The 27,865-nt window shown below is 34.4% G+C and overlaps 1 protein-coding gene across 1 annotated transcript; it reads left to right on the forward strand.

The window, feature by feature from the left end:
• Positions 1 to 27,865, forward strand: LIN28A (lin-28 homolog A). The gene is made up of 4 exons (XM_053704766.1): positions 1 to 31; positions 1,497 to 1,675; positions 25,040 to 25,224; positions 27,673 to 27,865. Exons 1-4 carry the CDS (start codon positions 1 to 3, stop codon positions 27,863 to 27,865), a joined length of 588 nt encoding a protein of 195 aa, XP_053560741.1.

Consider the following 27,865-nt stretch of genomic DNA (forward strand, 5'->3'; position numbering starts at 1 on the left):
ATGGGTTCTGTCTCCAATCAGGAGATCACAGGTGAAGAAACATTATATTTGTGAAATATCAGTTGGGTATTAATTATAAATATAATCAAGCAGATGACATCCTTTAGGTTTGGCAAGTTCAAGAAGATGGTTCTCCGTGTGTGGGCTGGAGCTAGGGTATCTCTTACTAAACTGGACAGATCTGGGATACCCAGTTTTATATCTGAGCTTTATAATGGTTTCCCATTTATTGCTTGTTTATATTTCACTAGGAGCAGATGTGAAGGTAGATATTGCATATTTTAATGGATGACATGAAGTCTTTGAAACGTGTTCTTGCTATGGCTATATACATTGGTCTTGGTGTCATGATTTAATTGTGGACTTTGTAGAGTTGTTAAGCTATATTTTAATAGTAGAGATTACACTGTTTATAATATTCATTTAGTTATTTTGAGCAATTCGAAATTCCCATTGGAGTATCATAGTTTCAAATTTAATAGATCTGAGACTATACTTGGTAGTTTGATTGGATAGAAATTGCTTTAGGTATGATAGATAATGATATCCATTTAAATTATTTTTGTATGCATTGTTGAACAGGCTACAGATACAAATTAACCAAATATAAATCTATCTATGACCAAGCTATGCCTGTATAATATGTAACAATAGTTAATAAAACATACACGCAGTTGTGCAAACTATTTATTTCTAAGTATATGATGTGGATGAATTTATCAATATACACTTTTAGCAAAAATGACACATTTATAAGCATATAATGTGTGTCAAATGGAAACTACAGTATACGCATCCTTCTTATGATCATGATTGTTAAAAATAGACTGTTTTGTTGTGTCAGTTCCTGCAAAACAATCAGGCTTATGTTCCACGTGGTTTCATGGATAGTTGAGTTTTGGGTTTGGATACACTGAACTGGCAACACATTTTTAAACTTGCAGGCGTCAATATTTGCAATTTAATATAGGAGTATTGGTTATTGTGTGCATATGTGTGATGGCAAATCTGCATGCAAATTGAGTTCTAGAATATTGAGTCAGCTATTGTTACCTAAATGTGGAAATATGGTATATTTTGTATGTTTACAAAAAAATTAAAATAGTTATAACACAAAACTGAATTGCAAATTCAACGCAGTGGGCAGAAAATAAAGTATTTTAAACCAGGATTGTTAAAGTTGTTTTCAGTGAGTATCATCATATTTTTTTATTCAAAGACCAGTGAATAATACAACATTTAGAAAAAAATGTTATTTAAATGAAGATATATTCTTCCATATAAATAAATTTAAAAGAAACAATTATTTACCATTTAAGTATGGAATGATAAAGTGGGGGTCAACTAAAGAAAACACTATAAATATTCCAATTACTAGTGAACTGCATCCTTATTACAATTATTTATTTCTTATTGAGTATGTTATATGTGTGCACGTGTGTATAAAAGAGAAAGTTCGTGGATGTGATTGGTGGTCTATTTTTTGTTTCATGCAGGAGTGCTTTCCAAACCTATTGGAGATACAGTGGATCTCCCCAAATCTGAAGAATCTCAGGTCCATCAAGGATCTGGAGTATGCAAATGGTTCAATGTCAGGATGGGGTTTGGATTTCTCACCATGACTAAGAGAGAGGGAGTGGATCTGGAGTCCCCAGTGGATGTCTTTGTGCACCAGGTGAGAGACTGCGTATAGGTTATATGCTGCCCATAGCTGATGTAGTCAGGATAGCAATGCAGCTACAAGAATCCTCTCTTGTGTATAACTGAAACAGTGAATGAGTTAGGATTCATGGATCTGCCTCCTAAGGGTGTGTGCAAATTCTCAGCCATTATTGTAGCACCACTTGCAAGTCTGGTATTTATAAATTATCTAATAGCATGGCCTAATTTCGTATCTTCTACAAATACTGCACACTTGTTGAGTGGTGATGTAAATGGATACACAGATTGTATTTGGTTATCTTTGTAAAGAAAGCTATTTTGGTTTTATATGCATATTTAAATCACACACTATATCAGGTAACCACAGGTAGATTCATCTGTTTAATTGGGCATAAATATTTAATAAACATTAAAATGATCTTGCTTTATGTAAACACTGCGCTTCTCTCCTGTCCCCTAGATAGAAAATACAAAAGGTAAATTCTGTACCCTGGGTTTTCTGTAGAATGATAACTTTGTAGCATGTTTATAAACGTTAAAGAATAAAAACAATTTGAAACTGTGATTCACTTCCAGTTCTTTTTAGAATTGTAAGTGCTTCCTGACTGCAGATGCGTAAAGTTGTTTCATTATTATATATGGTGTGATCATTGTAGCATCCAGTGTATATCTGTGCCTAACTGGCTTCAGCAGCAACAGTCCCTGCATTGCTTTCATTAATTCTAATACTGCCTTCCTTTTAAAGCATGTAAATAAAGGGATTTTGGATGGCTGAGTATAATTATTAATTAATTTAATGAATGTGATATTTTATTAACTTGTGGTGTTCATTATGCAACTTTGCACAACAATGACTCAAAAGTGGATATGATTGGCTGACATTTTATCAGCCATAGAGTGACATTGTACTCAGATTTCTTTTATTATGCAAATGAAAAAGCACCATTCACACACATCAAAACCTTTTTTCTTTTTATTTAAACCTGAGAAAATGTTTAGCAAAAGTTCTTTAAATTGAAATGATTGCTGCAGAATTTGTATGGTACTTTCCTATTAATCCTCATTGGCAGATAAGGACAACTGCCTCAACTATATTGTGTAGAGGGAAATGGCTCTGAAAAACGTGACAAGACATTTTTAGTTTATTTAATACAGGAACATGAGTTTTTATTTATACAAAAAAAAATATCATGATTCAGATAGAGCAGCAATTTTAAACAACTTTCCAATTTACATCCATTAACAAAATGTGCAGTATTTTTATATTTACACTTTTTGAGTTACCAGTTCCTACAAGCGTTTCACAGAATATACATATATGCATTTGTGATTGGCTGATGGCTGTCACATGATACAGTGGTAGTGGAAATAGACATAACTGAAATTTGTGAGAGAAAAAAATATCTACTCATTTGAAGTTCAAACTAAGTGCTATTGCATTGTCTTGCTATCACCCATTTGTTGATTATGCAAATCTTCTGTATTTACTGGTCCTTTAAAGCTTTTAACTGACCATAGAGTCAGACAGGGTGTGTGCAGGAATTAATTGATTTGTAACACCTGCGTTAGTTTATTGTATGGATCACCTCATTTGGAAGTCTATGAGAAGCTAAACAAATGCAAATTGGTATGTGGAAATCCGTATGTTTGTTTTTTGTAAAAGAAAACATTTATTTTATATGATGCCTTTGCAGTGAAGTCCACAATATCACCATCATTTTATTTTAAAATACCTATAACATTATCTGTTTGTTTATTTATTGGAACTTGTAACAAGTGTTCCAAAGTGACTGCATATGGCAATTAATCATAGCTAGGTTCAGGCTCAGCAATGCACTACTGGAAGATGGCTTCCCATTGGTGAATTCACTTACCTGTTTCTTCCCATTAGCTCACCAAATGTGTTCAGCTAGCTCCCAGCAGCGCATTACCGCTCCTCCAACAAAGGATACCAAGAAAATGAAGCAAATTTGAAAATATAAGTATATTGGGAAGTTGTTTAAAATGGTATGTTCTCTTTGACTCATGAAAGAAAATGTTGGGGTTTTGTCTGGGTTTTCAAGTAGTGTTTTGCAAATCATTAATATTTAATTGCCAATGTTTAGTGTGTTTATGTAACCAAAATGACTTTAATCTACAATTAAAGGGACATTGTTTTTCTCAAGTATCACAAAAAGAGAAAAGCTGTTTATTAAAATTACGTGAAGTGCATGTTTGTATGTGCAGATGACCATGCATTACTGTATGATAGAATCAACTTAAAGGGACATTGTACACTCGATTTTTCTTTGCATAAATGTTTTGTAGAGGATCCATTTATATAGCCCATATGGGTGTGTTTTTGTAACAATGTATAGTTTTGCTTAATTTTAAATAACATTGTGCTGATTTTCAGACTCCTAACTAAACCCCAACGTTTTAGATGTATACTGATGTATACAGACTTCACATTACTTATGTTTGTATAATGGGTATTTTCATATGCAGGGGAGGGGGGCAGTTCTGCTATCAGCCCCTTTCAGTGGGTGTCCCAGGCTAATCTAGTCAACAATGCTAAACTGGGAGTTTCCTAAGTAAGTTTTTAAAAGGTTTTATACTGGATTTTTATATCCGTATATTTGCATATTCTGCTTTATGGTCGCGTCTTTCATGCCGTGTATACTGCCCCTTTAAATGGAACCATTTTTTTCTTTCATTATTCAGACAGAACATACATTTTTATCATTTACTTCTATTATTATTATTATTATTTTTGAATCCTTTGTTAAAGGAGCATCAATGCACTATTGGGAGCTAGCTGACCACATTGGTAAACCAATGACAAGAGGCATATATGTAGCCACCAATCAACAGCCAGCTCCTGAGCCTACCCAAGTATACTTTTTTTTTACAGTATCTCTTTAAAGGGACATTATACACTCATTTTCATATAACTGCATGTAATAGACACTACTATAAAGAATAAGATGCACAGATACTTATATAAAAACCCAGTATAAAACTGTTCAAAAACTTACTTAGAAGCTGTCAGTTTGGCTCTGTTGAAAAGGTAGCTGGAAAGCCCACTGCAAGTGGCAAATAAGACCCTCCCCCTTCTTTTGCATATGAAAAGACCCTTTACACAAACAGGAGCAAGCTGGAGAAGGTAGCTGACGGTATTCACATAAAACTTTGGGGCTTGGTTAGGAGTCTGAAAATCAGAGCAATGTTATTTAAAAATAAGCAAAACTATACATTTATTTAAAAAAAAAACTTTATGGGCTATATAAATAGATAATCTACAAAACATTTATGCAAAGAAAAAATGAGTGTATAATGTCCCTTTAATCAATTACTTAAAACATTATATGAAGAGTCAAATTATATTATTCATTTTAAAAATTAAAATCTTTAAAAAAATGAAATTTCATTTATATAGTGAAATATATCAGATTCCAATAAGATTTCAAGTGCAAAACAAAAGCTATAAGCATAGTTCTTACAATATCATTCTAGTATAGTAATAAAATGCTCTGCTTTGTTACAGCATTTATATTTTAAGCAAGTGCCATTTTCACTGTGTGTTTTCCATGTGCAAGGGATTTAAACACATAGTTAAATCCATACATCCTGGGCACAATGCTTTTTCGCTCTTGAGAAGTTCACAGCCAGTTAACCAATCGTGGATCAGTATTCAAATGTATCTACCAATCACTAAGCATTTCTGTCTCGGTGATGGCACATAGCAAGTCAAGAGCATTACCTGTTATTTGATTAAAGGGACAGTCTAGTCAAAATTTCATGATTTACTTTTATCATCAAATTTGCTTTGTTCTTTTTGTATTCTTTGTTGAAAGATAAACCTAGGTAGGCTCATGCGCTAATTTATAAGCCATTGAAGGCTGTCTCTTATCTCAGCACATTTTGATATTTTTTCACAGCTAGACAATGCTATGTCATGTGTGCCATATAAATAAAAATTGTGCTCATTCCTCTGGAGTTATTTATGAGTCATCACTTATGGGCTAAAATGCAAGTCTGTCAAAAGAACTGAGATAAGGGGGCAGTCTGCAGAGGCTTAGATACAAGGTAACCACAGAGGTAAAAAGTATAGTAATATAACCGTTGGTTATGCAAAACTGGGGAATAGGTAATAAAGGGATTATCTATCTTTTTAAACAATAACAATTTTGGAGTAGACTGTCTCTTTAACAGGGAAAAATACGCATAATGGAAAAAACACTTTATTTTAGCACTGCAATGTAGATCACAATTTCTTTCATAAGTAGTCACAATAGAGTAAACTAAAGAAAAACGAGGAATCGTGTGATTTGCTCTCCTAAAATACACATTCTTAAATTTGTAGCCCATTACAGTAAACAATAATTTGACATTTTGCCAAGCGATACTGCATTGCAAGTGGTGATTGCAGTCAGAGTGCTCGTTTACCTGTGGTTCATACCCACATACACTACTACCATAATGATGTGACACTTGTTAAATATGTTATTTTTCTAAGGCTCCTCAGATACATTAGTCTGGGTCATTTACATATGTGCCCTATACAAGTCTGCACTTTTGTAATAAAGATCTAGCAGGGTCAATATCAAGCTCATCTCAGGTTGTTGGGTAGTAGATTCAGGGACCATTCTTGACAGAAAGAGTGGTTGATTAATGAAATAGGCTTCCAATAATGGTGTTAAAGGGACACTGAACCCAATTTTTTTTTCTTTCGTGATTCAGATAGAGCATGCAATTTTAAGCAACTTTCTAATTTACTCCTATTATAATTTTTTCTTAATTCTCTTGGTATCTTTATTTGAAAAGCAAAAATGTAAGTTTTTAGATGCTGGCCCATTTTTGTTGAACAACCTGGGTTGTTCTTGCTGATTGGTGGATAAATTAACCCACCAATAAACAAGGGCTTTATTAAAAAAAGAAAGAAACATACACACAATGTATATCATTGTAGACTGCTTGATTATGAACAACAGCTTGAATTTTTCAAGCAGGTTTTCCTGCAAGTTAGCAACCTCTCTTGGTTTTAAAAAATATATGTATAAGGCTGTCCTATGTATCAGTTAAAGGTAAAACCAATGCTGCATTCATGACTAGATGGAGGCAGGAAATAACCTCAATACTTTACTTATAAGTTGCATTATGTGTTTAATCCCCTTTACCTTACACTTCAGAAGGAAATGTGGACAGACTTGATGGGTGTTATCTGCTTATCAAAATGTATGTTTCTTAGAGGGGGGTACAAACTCTATGTCCTATAGTAACTTCTGTCTTTGTCACTGGCTAGTCAGGCTATCTTGCATGCCTCATAGCTGTTTTGTGTAACTTTGCAGGAGATGACTATAATTTATTGTGTAGCTTATCTCCTTATGCATGTGAATGTGTCTCTGTTTACTGAAAGGACCCCTTACTGTGATAGCTGCACACACAGTGCATATGAATAGACAGGATATCTAATAGTATGCAGCCAGCAGATTCCTAAATTCAATGTTTTTTGGGGATGGATTCCTTGCCATGAGACTTTGATGAGTAACCTTTTCCTGACCCAGGAACTTATGGGGCATTCTGAGAATGGACGAGGGGGTGGGCTGTTGGAAATATTTTACTTTATTGCCCTGAATGTCCAATTTCCTTATTGCAGCCACTAACATTCCAACTTCAAAAGACAGCAGAGTCCTATCCTGGCTACGGTGCCCATTGCCTCCCACAGAGGGGGTCACATTTCCTATCCTAATATCTTTAGCATCCCCAGAACAAGGGCTGAGATAACATATCTTAGAGTAAAAGTAAGATAGGACTTTGTGTAAAATGATAGCAAGCTGGCTAAGCACTTCTCTGTAGTAGGCTAGTGTACTAGTCTATGGGACATAATACTGAACTAACATACCAGTTAAAGAAAGTATTACATTGTGTCAGATACATCATTTACAGGTCTAACTGTCATCTCTGTTCCCCAGGCTTCTTGATAAGGCCACACTTTCAGTTAATGTAAATTTATTGTTAAGAACAAAACAAAAAAAAATCCTCTAAGCTTAAAATTTGGAAACAATTTGAGATCTGGCAAATAGTAATATATATTACTAAATTTATAGTGCATACATTTTACACAAGCGTTTACTGTAATAACGTCAGTCTATTTTAATTGAATATATTCTTACAATATTGGTATTCTAATATAGGTGAAATGGCTTATTGGTATTTAAATATAGGTGAAATTGCTTTTTGGTATTTAAATATAGGTGAAATGGCTTATTGGTATTTAAATATATGTAAAATGGCTTAAACTGTGAGTTCCTACCCTCCTATATTGTAGAGTGCCTTGTCTATACTGTATGTACTATACATTATATATCAGTGTTTGTAAACATTGATCCTTTGCCATTTACAAGCACTGTTAATACAGGTAGCCCTCAGTTTACGCCGGGGTTAGGTTCCAGAAGGAATGGTTGTAAATCAAAACCGTTGTAAATTGAAACCCAGTTTATAATGTAAGTCAATGGGAAGTGAGGGAAATAGGTTCCAGGCCCCCCTTTAATACATTATTTTTAAAGCTTTGAAATTAAGACTTTAAATGCTAAACAGCATTATAAACCTAATAAAATAATCACACAACACAGAATATATAATTAAACTAAGTTAAATGAACAAAAACATTTGCTAAACAGCATTATAAACCTAATAAAATAATCACACAACACAGACTTCACTTGCATTTTTCTGCAAACAGTTCTTTCAATGCATTCCAATCTGGACTGATTTATAGACAGGAAGATCTTGTTCCGTTGAAATCTGCTCGATAGCTCAGGTCTGGTTAAACTGATTAATTCAGCTAGCTTGGCTTTGCTGCAACACAAGTGGACAGCTCCACCTACTGGCTATTTTAATAAATGCACTGCTTGTCAATGCTTTTCAATAGCAGTCACATGACTGGAAAAAAAGGTTGTTATTCTGAAACGGTGTAAAATGAACCGTTGTAAAACGAGGGCCACCTGTACATTTTTACGTGACATTAAAGGGACATGACAGTCAAAAATTAAACTTTCATGATTCAGATGGAACATGCAATTTTGAAAAAAAAAATACAATTTACTTTATCTTGATGTCCCTGTTGTACAGCATACCTGGGTAGGCTCAGGACTGTGCATGTCTTTACCACTTTATAGTAGCAGCTTTGCAATAATGGCTAGTGCTCAAAAGTGTACAACTTTTTACCCACTACCATCACACCCCCTCGTAATATTGTATTGTATCTAATAATAATGCAAATACAAATGTTTTTAATATAGTGATACCATCTTGTCAGCTATACAAGTAACAGCTATCGATCGGATACATAGCCTTGCCAACTACATACCCAAGCAAGACCTCAGCCAATATTTGTCCTTGTAGGACCTTTTATGCCATCTAAGAGACCATCTGATTTTCTTAAAGGGACAGTTTACTCAAAATTTTTCTCCCCTTTAATTTGTTCCCAATGATCCACTTTACCTGCTGCAGTGTATTAAATTGTTTGCAAGTAGCTCCTTTACCCTTATATTGGCATTTGAAATTGTTAATTTAGCATGTGCTATCCCCACCTATTCTGAAAGTTTGTGGCCGCGCGTACCAGCTATAGATAAGCTTTGTAAACACAGCCAGCAGAAGAAATTACACTCCCAGTGTGATAAAGCAGAGATAAGGTAATAAAATGTTGATTTTCCATTGTTCTCTCAAAGTATTGGTGATTGTTTTAAGGACAGATATAAGATAAAGAAGCAGGTATATGTGCACAATGTGATACAGTAATGAGATCTGATTATAACTACAAGCTCAACCTATTTTATTAGGCTGTGGCTTCAAAACACAATATCAGAGCTTTAATATACAGAAATAAACCTTAAAAGGCTAATTTTCATACATTTTTTACTCTGCAGTTGGTAAAAAAAGCAATTGTAAACACATTAAGGGAAAAACTATTTTACAGTATACTGTCCCTTTAAGTCTGCATCTGTCTTTACACTAGCTATATAACCAAATGAAACCACAGATTACATGTGTGGTTCCTACAACCGTCTTCGGCAAGCTATATGCCCACTTTAGCTCTTAGATCAGGTGCCAGGCACCCGCTGGTGGGCTTTCCTGCTGTTGTTGGTGGCTTGCACAAGGCTGTTGTGACTGAGTCACTCTTCTGCCACAGGCCCTGGTGTCTCTTTAGCTGCTAAATGATGTTCTGCCCTTGCAGTTGATGGTTCATGAAACCTGGCTCACTACATGGCTTACACATGGGCAGTACCATCTTTTCAGAGTAGATATATTTGCTTTAGTTTGTTTTATGTAATGGCCATTTGTCTTTCCACAGAGCTGTGGTACATGTTGTAGATAGATATCATTTGCTCACATAAATGGTGTCCAGGTGTCTATCCCTATAAGATAAATATACAGCTGCCTATGGCCCTAGATGCCAATATGCTCCCCATAAACATTACTTTTTTTTAATGTATCCTTCTACGATGAGGGCTCTTTTTATTGGCTTGCATTGCCATATGGCACCTTCTGAAATTCCCTGGTTCTAATCTATCCATGTCCCCAACCTTATTCACTGCATGTGTTTCTCTAGTGCGCCCTCTTCATTGTCTCATTATGTGTGTTCTCCCTCTTTTGTCTGTTTTTGTGTTTATTCTTTTGTCTCTCATCTTCACTTGGAGCCCCTGAGGTGTCCACTTTATCTTGTCCCACCTTGCCCTCCCAACCATGATTTGTTTGGTCTATGTTGTCCACCATGTGTTGTGGACTTTCTGTTCTATCCCTCCTTCCTTGATATCCCCTGTCTAACCTTCTGCCTTTTATTCCCCATTAAATTTTAACCTTGTTTAGCTTCAGTACTTAGAATAGCCACTTTATTATAAATAAAATAATGTAAAAAGTCATTCTGATAATTCATGTGGTTATGGATTCTCCCAACTAAGACACATATGTCCCGATGCAATTTTATTTGCCCACCCATTTATCCTAACTAAATTCTATGGGTCTCATTTGATAAGCTACATATGCTGCTTCCTAACCCCTCCACCACTGGTGGACTTAAAACAACCTGGAGTCATTTGTCTAGGATGATTGACAAGCATTATAGAATTGAAAAAGCTACTTATGTTGTTTTTATACTTACATGTGGAGCTTGTTCCAGATCACCACCAGTGTTGTGGGAGTTTTCCCTATAAGCCCGTAAATCATTGACACCACTTGATTATCAGTTGTGCAAAACAACATCACAGTAACTATATCAATTTAAATTTACATAATGTGTGTGTAAAAAAATTATATATATATATATATATATATATATATATATATATGATTCAATTTTATTTTGTTAGCAAAATTTGTATTGTTTTGCAGTTCAGTAGCATACCATTTGGATCATGTTTTGAGCATGTTTTTCTTATTTGCTGTGACGGATAGGAATCAAGCAATCGTTGTGTAACTTAGCGGGCTGGGAGTTCTGAATTGCACAGATTGCTCTCCAGAATTAAAGGCACATGAAATACAAAAATGTTCCATCATGATTTAACAAATGATAACAAAATTGACAATACAAGTACATTGGAAATTAGTTTACAAATGTACGCTCTCTCTGAATAATGAACCTAACTATTGGGTTTCATGTCTCTTCAATTGGGAAGTGGAAAAAACGTAATTTTTGTTAAACTCGGGGAAGATCAAGTAAAATAAACCATTTACATATATTGCATGCATAATTTAAGGAAATAACATTTTATGAACATTACACTTATTTATGAGTTTAATATCCTTTCATAAGAATATTAACATTGAATGTGTACTTTATTATTATTATTATTATTATTATTATTTGTAACGGTAATTATATAACCCCAACATATTATCCAGGCCCATTTTGATATACAGTGCTAAATCAAAATATGTGTACACTCTATCGAACAATCACCAGCTAGCTCTCAGCAGTACATTGCTTCCTCTGAGATTACCTGCTGTAGGTATGCTTTTAACAAAGTTAAAGGGACAGTACACTGTAAAAAATGTTTCCATTAATGTAATTTAAATGACTTGTTATACCAACTGCAGAGTATAAAATATTTGAGAAATTCCATTTTCATGCTTATTTGTGTATATGAAGTAGCTGATTTTGTGCTTTGAAACCACAGCCTATTACAATGGGTTGAACTTAAAGGTGAGATCAGATCTCATTATGTTCTAAGTTTGTGTAAACAGACTTGCTTCCTTATCTTTTATTTGGCTGGAACACCAAAGCTCAATACATAGAGAGAACAATGGAAAATGATCATTTTATTACTTAACTATCCTGCATCCCACTGAGAGTGTAATCTCTTCTGCTGGCTGTGTATACTTAGGCTATTCAATAGCCTATACTCCAGTATTAATTTGTTCAGTATAGGTGGCGATACCACAGGCTAAATCAGCTATTTCAAATGCTGAAATAGGAGTAAAGGAGCTACTTGTAACCAATTTAATACACTCTAGCAGGTTAAAAGGATCATTGGGAATAATTTAAAGGGGAGAAAATTTTGGGGTGAACTGTCCCTTTAATTCAAAATACAAGTAAACTTGAAAAAGACTCTTTAAAAACTGCATGCTCTTTCTGAAACCATGACATACATCATTTTCTATTACATCTCCATTTAAAGTGATGATAAACTTTCCACTTTTTATAATCCGATCTGGAATGGAAATATTTTAGATGTAGTTTAATTCATCTCTTGTAATGAAGATACGCAATAACTTACTTTTTAGTGTAGCAATGAAATTCAAATACCTGGCCGCCCACTTCAGAAGTCATTTTTATTGGTGAGCTAACGGTTTGAACTGTTGTACAAGCGTTAGATTTTACTTTTGAAGTGGGCAACCAGAGAGCAGGGTATTAGGATGGCATGGCTAGATAAAAAAAGTAATTTATGGCGCCTCTTCATTGATGATAAATTAAACACCATCTAAAATATTGCTAAAATTCTGGATCTGATTATAAAAAAGTGAAAGGTTTACCAGGATATTATAGTGGTTTAATACGCTGTAGTATAACCAAGATTTGATAAGTTCGTTATTTTTCAACAGTTAATCCCGCTGGACAGGAAAAAAATTGGAGGACGTATCCTGTATTTAATTTGCCTGCATTTTTTTTTCTATAAATATGTATGTAAAGTAACTAAAATCCTGCTTTTATTTTAAAACAGATTGAAGTACTGTGTATGAGTGTTGGATAAGAATGTATTAAGGTATTTTTTATGTGATAAAACACACAAATGCCCAAACCTATGTAGATTTGATAAAATAAAGGAATTTCAGTAAGAGAATTCAAACTTCATCAACTCTGAGAAATACCAAACATAGCTCAAGGCTAAGATCAGGAAAAGTTTGATGTTTTAGGTCAAAGAATCGTGTCACTGAGTGGACCAATCAGTTCTTGCCAGCTATAATGTTTTGTGTTCAGGGGAATTAAGCAAGCAATAGTTTCCAATACAAGAATAATACAGCTTTATTTTTTACAAATGAGTATATTATTTTATGGGTTTTTTTTCTTTTAACTGAATCCATGTCCCCCTGCACAGATACTAATCTAAAAATTCAGAAAAACAACTTTTAAAAACTTACTTAGAAGCTCCCAGTTTAGCATTGTTGATGAGGTTAGGCTGGGACACCCAGTGAACGGTGCTGGGAAAACAGGAAGAGCAGATAACCCCCCCCCCCCCCTTCCCTGCTTATGAAAAGACAGATTATACAGAAAGAAGCTGCAGGAGTCTGTAGACAATCACATCAGTATACATCTGATACTTTGGGGCTTGGCTAGGAGTCTGAAAATCAGCACAATGTTAGTAAAAAAAAATAAGCAAAACTATTCATTGTTACAAAAACACTCCAAGGTGGGCTATATAAATGGATCATCTACAAAACATTTATGCAAATAAAAATCTAGTGTACAATGTCCCTTTAAGGGGGTTTAGCACTTATTCAGCTTAGTTAAATAGTAAAAAAAAAAAAAAAACATATAACTACCTGGTATTCTCACTGCTATTGCAAGCAATACTTTTCCTATCACGAATGTTCACGCAAAACTGATAATCCACCTTAAAGACACAGTTTACCTAAAAACGTTCTCCCCTCTGTGTATCCGTTTAACCTGCTGGAGTGTATTAAAATGTTTACAAGTAGCTTGTTTACCCACATTTCAACATTTGAAATAGCTGATTTAGCCTGTGGTATCCTCACCTATACTGAAAGTTTCTAGACTTAAAGGGACAGTCTACTCCAGTATTATTATTGTTTAAGAAGATGGATAATCCCTTTATAACCCATTCCCCAGTTTTGCATAACCAACACTGTTATATTAATACACTTTTTACCTCTTTGATTACCTTGTATCTAAGCTTCTGCAGACTTCCCCCTTATTTCAGTTATTTTGACACTTACATTTTAGCTAATCAGTGCTGACTAATAACTCAATGGGAGTGAGCACAATGTTATCTATATGGCACATGTGAACTAGCACTGTCTAGTTGTAAACAAAAAACTGTCAAAATGCAATGAGATAAGAGGTGGTCTTCAAGGGCTCAGAAATTAGCATATGAGCCTACCTAGGTTTAGCTTTTAACAAAGAATCTCTAGAGAACAAAGCAAATTTGATGATTAAAGTAAATTGGAAAGTTGTTTTAAATTGCATGCCCTATCTCAATCATGAATGTTTCATTCATAGACTGTTCCTTTAAGTCCAGCCTATTGAGAGGCTAACACAGCCAGCAGAAGAAATTACACTCCCGGTGAGGTGTAGAAGAGATAACTAATAAAATGATTTTCAATTGTTCCCTCTAAGTATTGAGCTTTGGTTTACTGACGAATATAAGATAAAGAAGCAACTGTGTGTACACAAAGTGATAACTTAATGATCTGATTTTTACCTGCAAGCTCAACCCATTGTAATAGGCTGTGGTGTCAAAACACAAAACCAGATAAATCAATTTCTCATACATTTTATACCATGCAGATGGTATAACAAGTCATTGGAAAAACATTAATGGAAAAACAATTTTATAGCATACTATCCCTTTTAATAAAGCAAATGAGTACAGAGAATGTGACGTAGGAGAGGGGTAAACAAAACCTCACAGATAAATAAGTTAAAAGTATTAACTCAAGTCTCCCTGGGAGTAAAGTGGAACAAGTGCAATTTTTAGATGTATTTTACAACAAAAGAAATCAACATAAACAATAAATGTATATTGCAATAATGTTCCATGTTCAGTAAGATCTTTTTTTTTTTTGCGCTGTTGAAATGCTGAGTTTTAATGGTCATTTAAATGTTTGGTTGCACTTTAAATGAATGACGTTTTTTTTTTCTTTATTGTAGCTAAAAAGAGGACATGGGCATTTTAAGTTTGTTATACTTTTTGAAACGTTTTGAAATGTTTGAGCACGCCTGATACATCATGTGCATTAAAGGGAAACTAATGTCAAAATTAAAGGGATACTAAACCCACATTTTTTTTTCTTTTGATTCAGATAGCGCATGTAATTTTAAGCAACTTTCCAAATGTTCTCCTATTATCAGTTTTTCTTCGTTCTCTTGCTATCTTTATTTAAAAAGTAGGAATGCAAAGCTTAGGTGCCAGCCCATGTTAGGTTCAGCACCCTGGATAGCGCTTGCTTATTGGTAGCGACATTTAGCAAACCAATAAGCAAGTGCAACCCAGGTTCTAAACCAAAAATGGGTTGGCTCCTAAGCTTTAAATTCCTGCTTTTTTAAAATAAAGATAGCAAGAATACAAAGACATTTTGATATTAGGAGTAAATTAGAAAGTTGCTTAAAATTGCATGATCTATCTGAATCACCAAATAATTTTTTTTTAGGTTTAGTGTCCCTTTAAATTGCTATCATTCATTTTGAGCAGTTTTAAAAGAATTTACTTCCATTATCAAATTGTCTTTTTATATACACACTTTATGAGGCACTAGCTGGTACTGAGCATGCGCAAAAGTTCACAGTGCATGCGTGTATGAGTCTCTGATTGGCTGGTACAGGTAGATACATTTTCAAATTTGTTAGAAAAAAAATCTACTGCTCATTTAACTTTCAGAGTAAGTGCTTTTGCATTGTCTTATTATGCACACCACCACAGATCTAAGAATACATTTGCAAATTAGTGCCTTTTATTTGATTTGTTTTTACCATGCCCAGTGCTCTAGTCAGGCCAAGAGCACTTACTCTGAATTTCAAATGAGCTGTAGTGTTTTTGTTTTGTTTTTTGTTTTTTTTTGTTCTAACAAATTTCGAAGTTTTTCATGAGTTTCCCTGTCACCTGTATTATGCAACAGCCATCAGCCAATCACAAACTTATATAAATATAAGCCTAAGCTTTGCACATGCTCAGTAGGAGGTGGCACCTCAAAGTGTATGTGTGTGTGTGTGTGTGTATATGTATGTATGTATGTATGTATGTATGTATGTATGTATGTATATATATATATATATATATATATATATATATATATATATATATATATATATATATATATATATATATATATATATATATATATATATATATATATATATTCATTAAAATTATGGGGGGAGATAAAAAACTGAAATTAAAATCCTCCATGTCTCAAAATTAAATCAATGTAAATATTTGCATAGGAAATTAGTACATCTAGGCAAGTATCCCCGCTGGGGAAAAGCAAGCGGGGATACTTGCCTAGATGTACTAATTTCCTATGCAAATATTTACTATATATATATATATATATATATATATATATATATATATATATATATATATATATATATATATATATATATATATATATATATATATTGCACAATTTACTTATTGAAGTAAATGAGTTATGCTTTTTTAACTGCATACTGAATAAAAAATAATAATTTTGACGTTAGTGTCCCTTTAATACAGAGTCACACTTAGAATTTGTGGGGCCATGGGGGAGACAAATTTGTGGGGGCCCTTAGTCCTGCACCCTTATTCCTCTACTCCCATATACCCTGCCAACTGTATGGCCCACCCTGTCCCAATATTGAGTGTTTCCTATTTAAAGAATAACACTATATATTACACATCCTGATACCATAAGCACTTCTTCAAAAACTATAGGATGTACATTGCACCTTCTCATACCCTCACCCCTGACATTGTGGGGCCCCTCTCGCCCTGCCTAAAGGGCAGGCCTGCTTCAATATTTAGTTCTGTCGTCCACTTTTTACCCACAGCCTAGAATCGTCCCATGATACATTTTCTTGAGCATATGGTTGAAAAGAGGAATGAAAGGATTGAGCTAAAATCCCCTTTTTTTAATGCTACAAAATACAGTGAGGCCTCGGTTTACGAATTTAATTCGTTCTCCGAGTCGTTTCGTATTGCGAAAAATTCGTAAACCGAAACACGGTTTCCCATAGGAATGCATTGAAAATCAATTAATGCGTTCCGGAGGTCCGAAAAAATTCAAATAAAGTGTCCAAAAAATGCTCCAAAAGGCTTAACAACTTGCTGCAAATGGCTCCAATGTCTCCAAAAGGCTCCACAACTTGCTGCAAATGGCTCCAAAAGGCTCAACAACTTGCTGCAAAATGGCTCCAAAACCTCTCCAACACCTCCACACTGGTACCCAAACTTCAGTAATTCAATCATACTTGAGTATGCAGGGGGCACAGGGGCCACTGGTTTCGTATTGCGAAAAATATTCGTAAACCGAGGGGGGCAAACCGGCATTTTGTTTCGTATTGCAAAAAAAAATCGGAAACCGAGTCAAATTTTCTTCAAATTTCGATTTCGTAAACCGAAATTTCGTATACCGAGTCATGCGTAAACCGGGGCCTCACTGTACTTTTAATTAAACTCTTTATTATTATTTAATTTGAATGTAAAGTTTCACGAATGAGTGCCTGGTTTTTAAAAATACTATTAAAAAAAAAGGGGCACTTTCATTTACATTTTACCGATTTTGTTAAAATTGCTTTTCTTCTTGCAAGCCGGAGCAGCAAATCCCCCCCCCCCCCCCATCTCTTCATACATCAGTATTTTAACAAAACCGGTGAAATGTAAACTTTCATGAATGTGAAGTGCCCCTGTTTTTTAATAGTATTTTTAAAAACCAGGCACTCATTCGTGAAACTTTACATTCACTTTAGTATTTAAGACCAGCTTTTGAGAATTTTCTCTCATTCTCATGACTGAAACATTATATGGTTTTGCTATGTATTTCTTTACACATAGAGTATATAACAATCATTTGTTTATCTGGAGTTCTACAGGTAAAATCAGATAAAAGTGCTACAGAGAGTAGCTAGTAGACCACATGGCTACCTGCATATTTTGGCAACCAGCCCCCCTGTGACTCTCACCCCTCCCCCTCCCCTCTGGTATGTTAGGAATGCAAATCACTTCTGAGAAGCTTTGTTCCCATGCACCCCCTCTCCTCCTCTTTCCCGGTAGTTGGGGGATTGTCCCTTGTCATAGATGGGAATCCCTTAAACTACCTGATAGGAGGAGGGGATTCCTAATACTCCGGATTAATTAGCAGCACTTTGAGTTTCTAGGCTGAAGGAAATGCCCTGTGTAGCTTTCCAAATATTTTGTTTTGTTCTGTAAAAATAATTACAGCTTTGCAATGACGTCGTAGAACACCAACACATCATGGCACATTACCAAAGCGAAACCTATTCACTCTGAAATGTTTAAAGACTTTAGTATTCATATTACCTTAAAAATAAGTAAAATAAAAGCTAAATTTTGGTCTAATAAAATTACAAATTGCACATTTATATTCGGTAATTAAAACAACAAATATTTAGTTAACGTTAAAGGGGCTTGGCAGTATTTTTTTTTATCTATTGTATCAACATTTGTATGTTTAAAGCAACAGTAAGGTAACTTTAAAAATTAAACCTTTTTAAAGGGATATGAAACCCACATTTTTGGTTCAGCACTCTGGGTAGCGCTTGCCAGGCAAGCACTACCCAGATGCTGAACCAAAAATGGTCTGGCTCCTAAGCGTACATTCCTGCTTTTCAAATAAAGATCCCAAGAGAACGAGGACAATTTGATAATAGGAATAAATTAGAGCATGCAATTTTAAGCAACTTTCTATCTGAATCATGAAAAAAAAATGGGTTTCATATCCCTTTAAGGAACACTAAAGTGGAATACAACATTAATTATTCAGATAGAGCATTCACTTTTTAGAGATTTTATAATTTTACTTACATTATTAAATTGTGCACAGTCTTATATATATATATATATATATATATATATATATATATATATACTTTCTGATGCACCAGCTACTACTGATTATGCAATTCTATTGTCCTATAATTGTAGTCCAGCCAAAGGTATTCAGCCTCAGTCAATGTAGACATCACATCTGATACTTTGGGGCTTGGTTAGGAGTTTAAAACTTAGCACAATGTTATTTAAAAATAAGTAAAACTATACATTGTTACATAAACACTCCCAGATGGGCTATATAAATGGATCATCCACAAAACTTTTATGCAAAGAAAAATCTAATGTACAAGGTCCCTTTAAGTGCACCCCTTGCTATCTAATCACAAAGTAACCTTCTGTCTATATCCATTTACAATTAATTGCATGCTCCAATTCACTTTAACCCTTTACTGCTGCTCTACTGCATGCATCTAGCACTTAAAGGCCACTCAAGAGTGGCATTAAACACATATATAGATGCATGCATCAGTACAACGGTAACATATTCTATCTAGTGCATAAAAGCATTTTACTAATGCAGTATTATGTCTCTGTAATTGTTCCTCTCAGCTTTAGCTTGCCGATCCCTGGCCTCTTAAAGGACCAGTCAACACAATAGATATGCATAATCAACAAATTCAAGATAACAAAACGATGCAATAGCACTTAGTCTAAACTTCAAATGAGTAGTAGATTTTTTTTTCCGACAATTTGTCTTTTTCCACTCCCTCTGTACCATGTGACAGCCATCAGCCAATCACAAATGAATACATGTACCATGTGACAGCCATCAGCCATTCACAAATCCATACACACTTATTCCTGCACATGCTCAGTAGGAGCTGGTGACTCAAAAAGTTTAAATATAAAAAGACTGCACATTTTGTTAAAGGGACAGTACACTGTAACATTGTTTTTATATGAATGCATTTTCAATGACTTGTTATATCAGCTGCAGAGTATAAAATTTATGAGAAATTGCAATTTAAGGTTTATTTTTGTATATGAAGCTGGTTTTGTGCTTTTAAACCACAGCCTATTACAATGGGTTGAGCTACAGGTAACATCAGATCTCATTATGTTATCACTTTTATGTACACAGACTTGCTTCATTATCTTATATTTTTCTAGAAAACCATAGCTCAATACTTAGAGAGAACAATGGAAAATTATCATTTTATTACTTCACTATCATGCCCCCCACTGAGAGTGTAATCTCTTCTGCTGGCTGTGTTTACTTAGGTTATTCAATAGAATATACTCCAGTATAGAAACTTTCAGTATAGGTTGGGATACCACAGGCTAAATCAGCTATTTCAAATGCCAAAATAGGGATAAAGGAGCTACTTGTTAACAATTTAAAACACTCTAGCAGGTAAAATGAATAATTGGGAACAATTTAAAGGGGATAAAATATTTGGGTGAACTATCCCTTTTAATGGAAGTAAATTGGAAAGTTGTGTAAAATAGCATGCTCTATCTGAATAATGAAAGTTTCATTTTGATTGAGTGTCCCTTTAAGGACCAGTAAATACAAAAGATTTACATAACCAACAAAAATATGATAAAAAGACAATACAATAACAAATGAGTAGTAGATTTATTTTTTTTCTCTCACAAATTTCAGTTATGTCTATTTCCACTCCCCCTTGTATCACGTGACAGCCACCAGCCAATCACAAATACATATAGTCTGTGAAGTCTTGCACATGCTTAGTAGGAAATGGTGACTCAAAAAATGTAAATATAAAAAGACTGTGCACATTTTGTTAAAGGAAATAAATTGGAAAGTTGTTTAAAATTGCTGCTCTTTCTGAATCATGATAGTTTAATTTTGACTTGTGTCCCTTTAAAGGAAAACAAAATATGTTTTATAGTTCTTTAGGAATAGTCTAGTCAAAAAGAAACCTTGATTCAGATAGAGCATGCAATTCTAAGCAAATTTCTAATTTACTCCTATTACCACATTTTCTTCATTCTCTTGGCATCTTTATTTAAAAAGCAGGAATGTAAGCATAGGAGACAGACCATTTTTGTTTCCTCACCTGAGTAGCACTTTTAGATTGGTGTCTAAATGTAACCACCAATCGGCAAGCTAAGCTTACATTCAAATAAAGATACCAAAAGAAAAATGTATAATAGGAGTACATTTGAAAGTTGTTTAAAATTGCATGCTCTACCTGAATCATTAAAGTTAGATTGTTTGTTTTTATTTTGTTCACCAGTCCTTTGGGGGGGGGGGGGGGATAGAATATTGCAGCTATACATACAGTATCTCCATAATGTCACTTTATTGTTACAAATGGAACAGGTAACTGTTAAAACATTTAAGTTTTTAAAGTGGTATGAAAATCAAAATTAAAGGAACGTGGAACTCCAATTTTTTTTTATTTCAGGATTCAGATAGAACATACAATTTTGAACAACTTTCCAATCTTTTCCAATCTATTTGCTTCATTCTCTTGGTATTCTTTGTTAAAGGAGCAATAATGCACCACTAGGCGTTTGCTGAACACATCAGGTGAGCCAATTAAATGAGTTATATATGTGCAGCCACAAATCGGCAACCTAGCTCCCAGTAGTGAATTGCTTCTCCTGAGCCAACAAAGGATACCAAGAGAATGAAACAAATTATATAAAAGAAGTACATTGGAATGTTTAAAATTGCTTGCTCTATCTGAATCATGAAAGAACAGATTTGGGTTTCATGTTCCTTTATTGTCATGGTTCAAATAGAAAATTTTTAAACAGCTTTTAAATATACTCCTATTCTGAAATAGGCGTGGGCTTCAGTGTGTACCTGTGTCGCAGTGTTTGCTTTTAAATGGGATAAGAAGTGTTAATCTCTTTGTCCCTTTTATTTATTTGCTTGGAGGAGGTTAAATCATTGTTTTGTGTGTTAGTGAAAGAAAAGGGGGTGAAATCAGTGCTCTAGAAAGGGGGTAAATCACAGATATTTACTTGGTACTGGCATGAATGGGATTAAATTGCTGCTCTAAGTGTGTTACTGGCAGAATATGATCTTGGCAGTATGGGGTTTTTTAATCACCATTTTTTCTGCTACTTGCAGGGAAGGGGATAGCCATCACTTTATATGTAGATAACATGAAAGACTTAAAGGGACAGTCTAGTCCAAAAAAAACTTTCATGATTCAGATAGGGCATGTAATTTTAAACAATTTTCCTATTTACTTTTATCACCAATTTTTCTTTGTTCTCTTGGTATTCTTAGTTGAAAGCTTAATTTAGGAGATTCATATGCTAATTTCTTAGACCTTGAAGGCCGCCTCTTAAGAATGCATTTTAACAGGTTTTTCACCACTAGAGTTCATGTTTTTCATATAGATAACACTGTGCTCATGCACGTGAAGTTACCTGGGAGCCATCACTGATTGGCTAAACTGCAAGTTTGTCAAAAGAACAAATAAAGGGGCAGTCTGCAGAGGCTTAGATACAAGATAATCACAGAGGTAAAAAATATATAAATATAACTGTGTTGGTTATGCAAAACTAGGGAATGGGTAACAAGGGATTATCTATCTTTTAAAACAATAACAATTCTGGTGTAGACTGTCCCTTTAATAACTAGCCAAGTATAAACATTTTTTAAACAAATTAACATATGGATTGCTGCAATTGTCTTTTAATAGACAAACTCTACCATTTGGAGAAGCCATTCTGGGTTTGAGCCTACACAAAGTTAATATAAAGAAGTGCACTGTTTTGCAGGATTTGTTAAATCCAATTAGGGAACTGTGTGTAGCAGGGTTAGCCTTGAGGATTCTGCAGTGAGAAATAGAAAAGACACGTGCATTGAAATGGGGGCAAAATACCAGCCTATTTCTGGAGCACTATATGGCAGCAAATTTGCAATATTATTTTCCATTTAGAAGAGCACTATATGGCAGCACTATCTCCTACCATGTAGTGCTCCAGATGCCTACCTAGGTATCTACTCAACACAGAATATCATGGGAACTAAGCAAATTTGATAATAGAAGTAAACTGGAAACCATTTTTTAAAATTGTATGCTCTGTCTGAATCACAATATTTTTTTGGGTTTCATATCCTTTTAAAAGGACATTAAAACACAATTTTTTTTTCATCATTCAGATAGAGCGTGCAATTTTAAGCAACTTTTTAATTTACTCCTATTAATTTTTTCTTTGTTCTCTTGCTAACTTTATTTACAAAGCAGGAATGTAAAGCTTAAGAGCCGACCCACTTTTGGTTCAGAACCTGGGTTATGCTTGCTTATTGGTTTGCTAAATGTAGCCACCAATAAGCAAGCACTATCCAGGGTGCCAAACCTAAAATGGGCTGACTCCTAAGCTTTTAAATTTTTGTTTTTTAAATAAAGATAGCAAGAGAACAAAGAAAAGTTGATAATAGGAGTAAATGAGAAAGTTGCTTAAAATTGCATGCTCTATCTGAATCATGAAAGAAGAAATCAAACATGATTCAGATAGAGCATGAAGTTTTAAACAACTTTTCAAATTACGTCCATTAGCTTAATGTGCTCAGGATTTTTATATTAACACATTTTGTTACCAGCTCTTACTGAGCATGTGCAAGAATTCACAGAATATACGTATATGCATTTCTTATTGGCTTATAGCTGTCAAATAACTTTGAAATTCGTCAGGAAAACAATCTTTCTTGTTTGAAGTTCAGACTAAGTGCTATTGCATTGTCTTTTTATCATGCTTTTGTTGATTATGCAAATCTGCTGTATTTACTGGTCTTTTAAGGTCCAGTTGTCCTTCCTGTTGGCTTAAAATGAAGCTTTAACTCAACCTTTTTTTTTTTTAAGCAAAACTATTTAACATATTTAAATATGGATGTCAGCAATGTTTAGAGTTTTATGTCCTTGAACACTTCTTTTAGGTTTGCTCTGTTTTGCTAAAGCAATTTATTTTTAAACAAATTCCTTTTTAACGATGTGTTAAACCCCTGCAAATTGGTTAAATATGGTCAAAGTTGTGCTCCTGTGCCACTCCAGATGAGGATACAGCTGATTAGCCAATCAGCAGCAAGCCTACATGCATATGCTTCAGTAACCAGTCATATCCTTATTGGAAGCAGAGTAGAAATTTCCCAGGAGAGCTCTTTGAGTATGTGTTAACCAGATTTCCCAAATGCTATATGTTCATAAATAAAATATTCTAACTAAATAAATCATTTTATGGTTACATTAGAACACACCTTTAAATTTGTGATATATTCTGTTTATGATATTTATGGTTAAAGGGACAGTGTACTCAGGCAAGCAGCAGAAAATAGTTAGTTGTATTTAAAGATGGTGCAGAAACACCCACCCACCCCCACTGGGAGGTTGCTTTGTTCTGATGCCTCTTAGTTTACTTAAGGGACAGTCAAGTCCAAAAATAGGGCATGTAATTTTAAACAACTTTCCAATTTACATTTATCAACAATTTTTCTGTGTTCTCTTGGTATTCTAGTTGAAAGCAAACCTAGGAAGGTGCATATGATAATTTCTAAGCCCTTGAAGGCCGCCTCTATTTTATTTACTTTTCACAGCAGGGGAGAGCAAGCTCATGTAGGCCATATAGATAGCATTGTGATCACGCCCGTGGCTAGTGGCAGACACTGCACTAATTGGCTAAAATGCAACTATATGCAAAATAACTAAAAGTCATGTGATTAGGGGCGGTCAGAAGATGCTTAGATACAAGTTGGTCACAGAAGTAAAAAGTGTATTAATATAACAGTGTTGGTTTTGCAAAAAACTGGGGAATGGGTAATAAAGGGATTATCTATCTTTTTAAACAACAAAAATTCTGGTGTTGACTGTCCCTTTAGCTTTTCAGTAGCAATTACTGCAATATTGAAATTTTTAGTATAGGTGGTGGTTTTAACTGGTAAAACAGCTAGTGCAAATGACAAAATTAAGGTAAAGGAGTTATTTGTAAACAATTTAATATATTTTAGCAGGTAAAGTGGATTCTTTGGGAAAAGAAAATTAATGGGGAGAACATTTTGCAGTACACCATCCCTTTAATTTAAATTTTCTTGACATCCGCGTTTTATTATTATATTTACCTTCTATCCAACATCCCCCCCACAAGAAAACAAACAAAAAAAAACACCTTTGTTTTACTTTCATCAGAGCAAATTGCACATGGAGGGATTCCGAAGCCTAAAAGAAGGGGAGGCTGTTGACTTCAACTTTAAAAAATCATCTAAAGGATTGGAGTCTACAAGAGTAACTGGGCCTGAGGGGGCTCCCTGCATAGGAAGTGAAAGAAGACCCAAAGTTAAGGGGCAACAAAAGAGGAGGCCAAAAGGAGACAGGTAAGATAATGCATTTATTATATAATACCACTCAACATTTCCTGCAGGATTCTGGGAAGGGGAGGTGAGGGGTACTTTTGGGTGATGTACCTCTGGTGTTTTGTGGGGGGAGCTGTGACAAGAGGAGTGGTTTATGGGTGTGCCATGGACCAGCCAATTATGTTTTGGGTGGAGCTTAGCAGAGTAGGGTGTGTCATGGGAGGAGCTCTTGCAGCTGTTTTGAATACAACAAACTCTTATCCAATGGTTTGCTTTTCTCCGGTTACATTTCCTAAGAAGTGGCAACATGTTTAATGCCTGCCTACTGATGAATTCTATACAATTATATTATTATTATTATTATCATTTATTTGTATAGCGCCGCCAAATTCCGTAGCACTGGATTATAGCAACATAGTAGTGGTGCTAGTTACATGCTGTATTTATTGCACTTGCACAGTGTCATTTTTTTTCTAGCATATGCCAATGCTGTATTTGTAAAGGATTAATCAGCAGATAGTTCGCTGAAATAGAGGAGATCAAATAAATACCTCTACTACCTCTGTAGTACTTTGATTTTTTTATGTGTTACTGCAACAATTGTAAATAATTATGAATCTGTTACTAGAAGAAAAAAGATAAATCATTGGTTTGTGTGTGATACTTGCATAAAGGGTTAAATTACTACTCTGTTTTAATAATAACCAGTCAGGGTAAGAAATCAGTGCCTTGTGCTTTAAAGGGACACTCAAGTCAAAATAAACTTTCATGGTTCAGATAGAGCATGCAGTTTTAAGACACTTTCCAATTCATTTCCAATAAATCTTTATATATACACACTTTCTGGGGAGCAAGATACTACTGAGCATGTGCACAAGCTCACAGGGTATATGTATACTAGTCTGTGATTGGCTGATGTCTGTCACATGACACAGGGGGCAGCAAAAATAATCTACTGCTTATATGAAATTCAGAGTAGGTGTTATTGCCTTTTATATTATGCACTTGCTAATTATGCAATTCTACTGTATTTAGTGGCAGCAAAGGGCTAAAATCATTGTTTTGAGTGCCACTAGTAGTTACCAAGAGTACAACTACTGGTGTGTGTTTGCTAGCAGAAACCATGAGGCATGAGAGGGTAAAATATTTGCTGTGAGAGTAACTTATAGTATGGACGGAGATCCTGGTATCCTTTGTGAGTGGTAGCAAAATTAATAAAATCACTGGTCAGTTCTAGCAGATTGAGCTCCTGTAAATATTGAGCAGTCATTATGCAGCTTGTCGGGACTCCATTTAAAATTTATACATCTTCTACTAATATAAATGAGTGGGCGTTTCACAGAACTTTGTACCTCCATTAAAATTCATTGTTACACACCTCTAAGAACAGCAATTAAACATGTTAAAATATTTTTGTGTATGATATTCAAAGTAACAATTAAATTGGTAACAAGACCAACTTTTTTGTTAAGGGCAACAAAAGGAAGTACAACTTACAAAAGATGTAGTATAACAAAACTAAATCGATAAATAAAGTTCACTAAATTGTCTTGTAGCATTCTATTGCCTCCTAGTGTTAAAAAGTGGGAATGCAGTAAATTAATTCAATAGACTATAAGTAATGAGATTTCATACTAGTTTCTTTTGTAACTATATCTTCTGACAAAACAGTGTTTCTTTATTTTAATTAGATTGTATTTTATTTTTTTTATAACGTATGCTAAATTATACTGCATTTATAAAGTTAAAAAAAAACTTGTCTATATATACAGGTTCATTGATAATATTAAACTGAATGACTGAGTTAGTATTTATCATGATATGTTTACCTGGAAATGTAAATACAGTACTATGTTTTGAATTAAAACATGTTAATTAGTACGAAGTATTAAACATTTGTAAAACCAAAATATTTATTGAAAGAGTAGAATTGTATGTATGTTTACACCACAAATTCTTACACATGCTCAGTAGAAGCCTCAGTGTGTATACAAAAATGCTGTCCAAAATTTGAAAATAGAAGTAAATTGGAAGATTTTATTTATTTTTATTGCATGGTCTAACTAAGTCATAAAAGTTTAACGTGAACGTCCCAATTAAATACAGTAGACTTTTATAATCAATACATGCATAATAAAAAGACAATGCAATACCCCTTTCACATTTAAATAAGTAGTAGTTTTTGTTTTCTGACAAACTTCAGTTTGTGAGCCAATCACAGACGTGTGTGTGTGTGTATCTATCCATCTCTATCTATCTATACACTGTTAACTCTAGTCTCAGTAGGAGCTGGTACCTCAGAAACAAGTATAATTCATGTAAGGGAAAAGGTAGACATTTCCAAGCCTTTCACCATGACACAGGAATTCAATAGATTTTACCTCCTCCCCCAGATCTTCAGAAAACTCTGTTGACCTTAGTTGTACAGACTTCACGTGTATAACTTTACACCCTTCTCTCTTTCTGTAGGTGCTATAACTGCGGTGGATTAGATCATCATGCCAAAGAGTGCAAGCTGCCCCCACAGCCCAAGAAATGTCATTTCTGCCAGAGTCTCAGCCATATGGTAGCCCAGTGCTCAGCAAGGAACAACCAGTCTTCCAATTCACCTGGGAAACCTGCCTCTGAAGAGCAGGATGTGAGCCCTATAATTCAAGAGTAG

The sequence above is a fragment of the Bombina bombina genome, chromosome 3 (assembly GCF_027579735.1).
Source record: "Bombina bombina isolate aBomBom1 chromosome 3, aBomBom1.pri, whole genome shotgun sequence".
Lineage (NCBI taxonomy): Eukaryota > Metazoa > Chordata > Amphibia > Anura > Bombinatoridae > Bombina > Bombina bombina.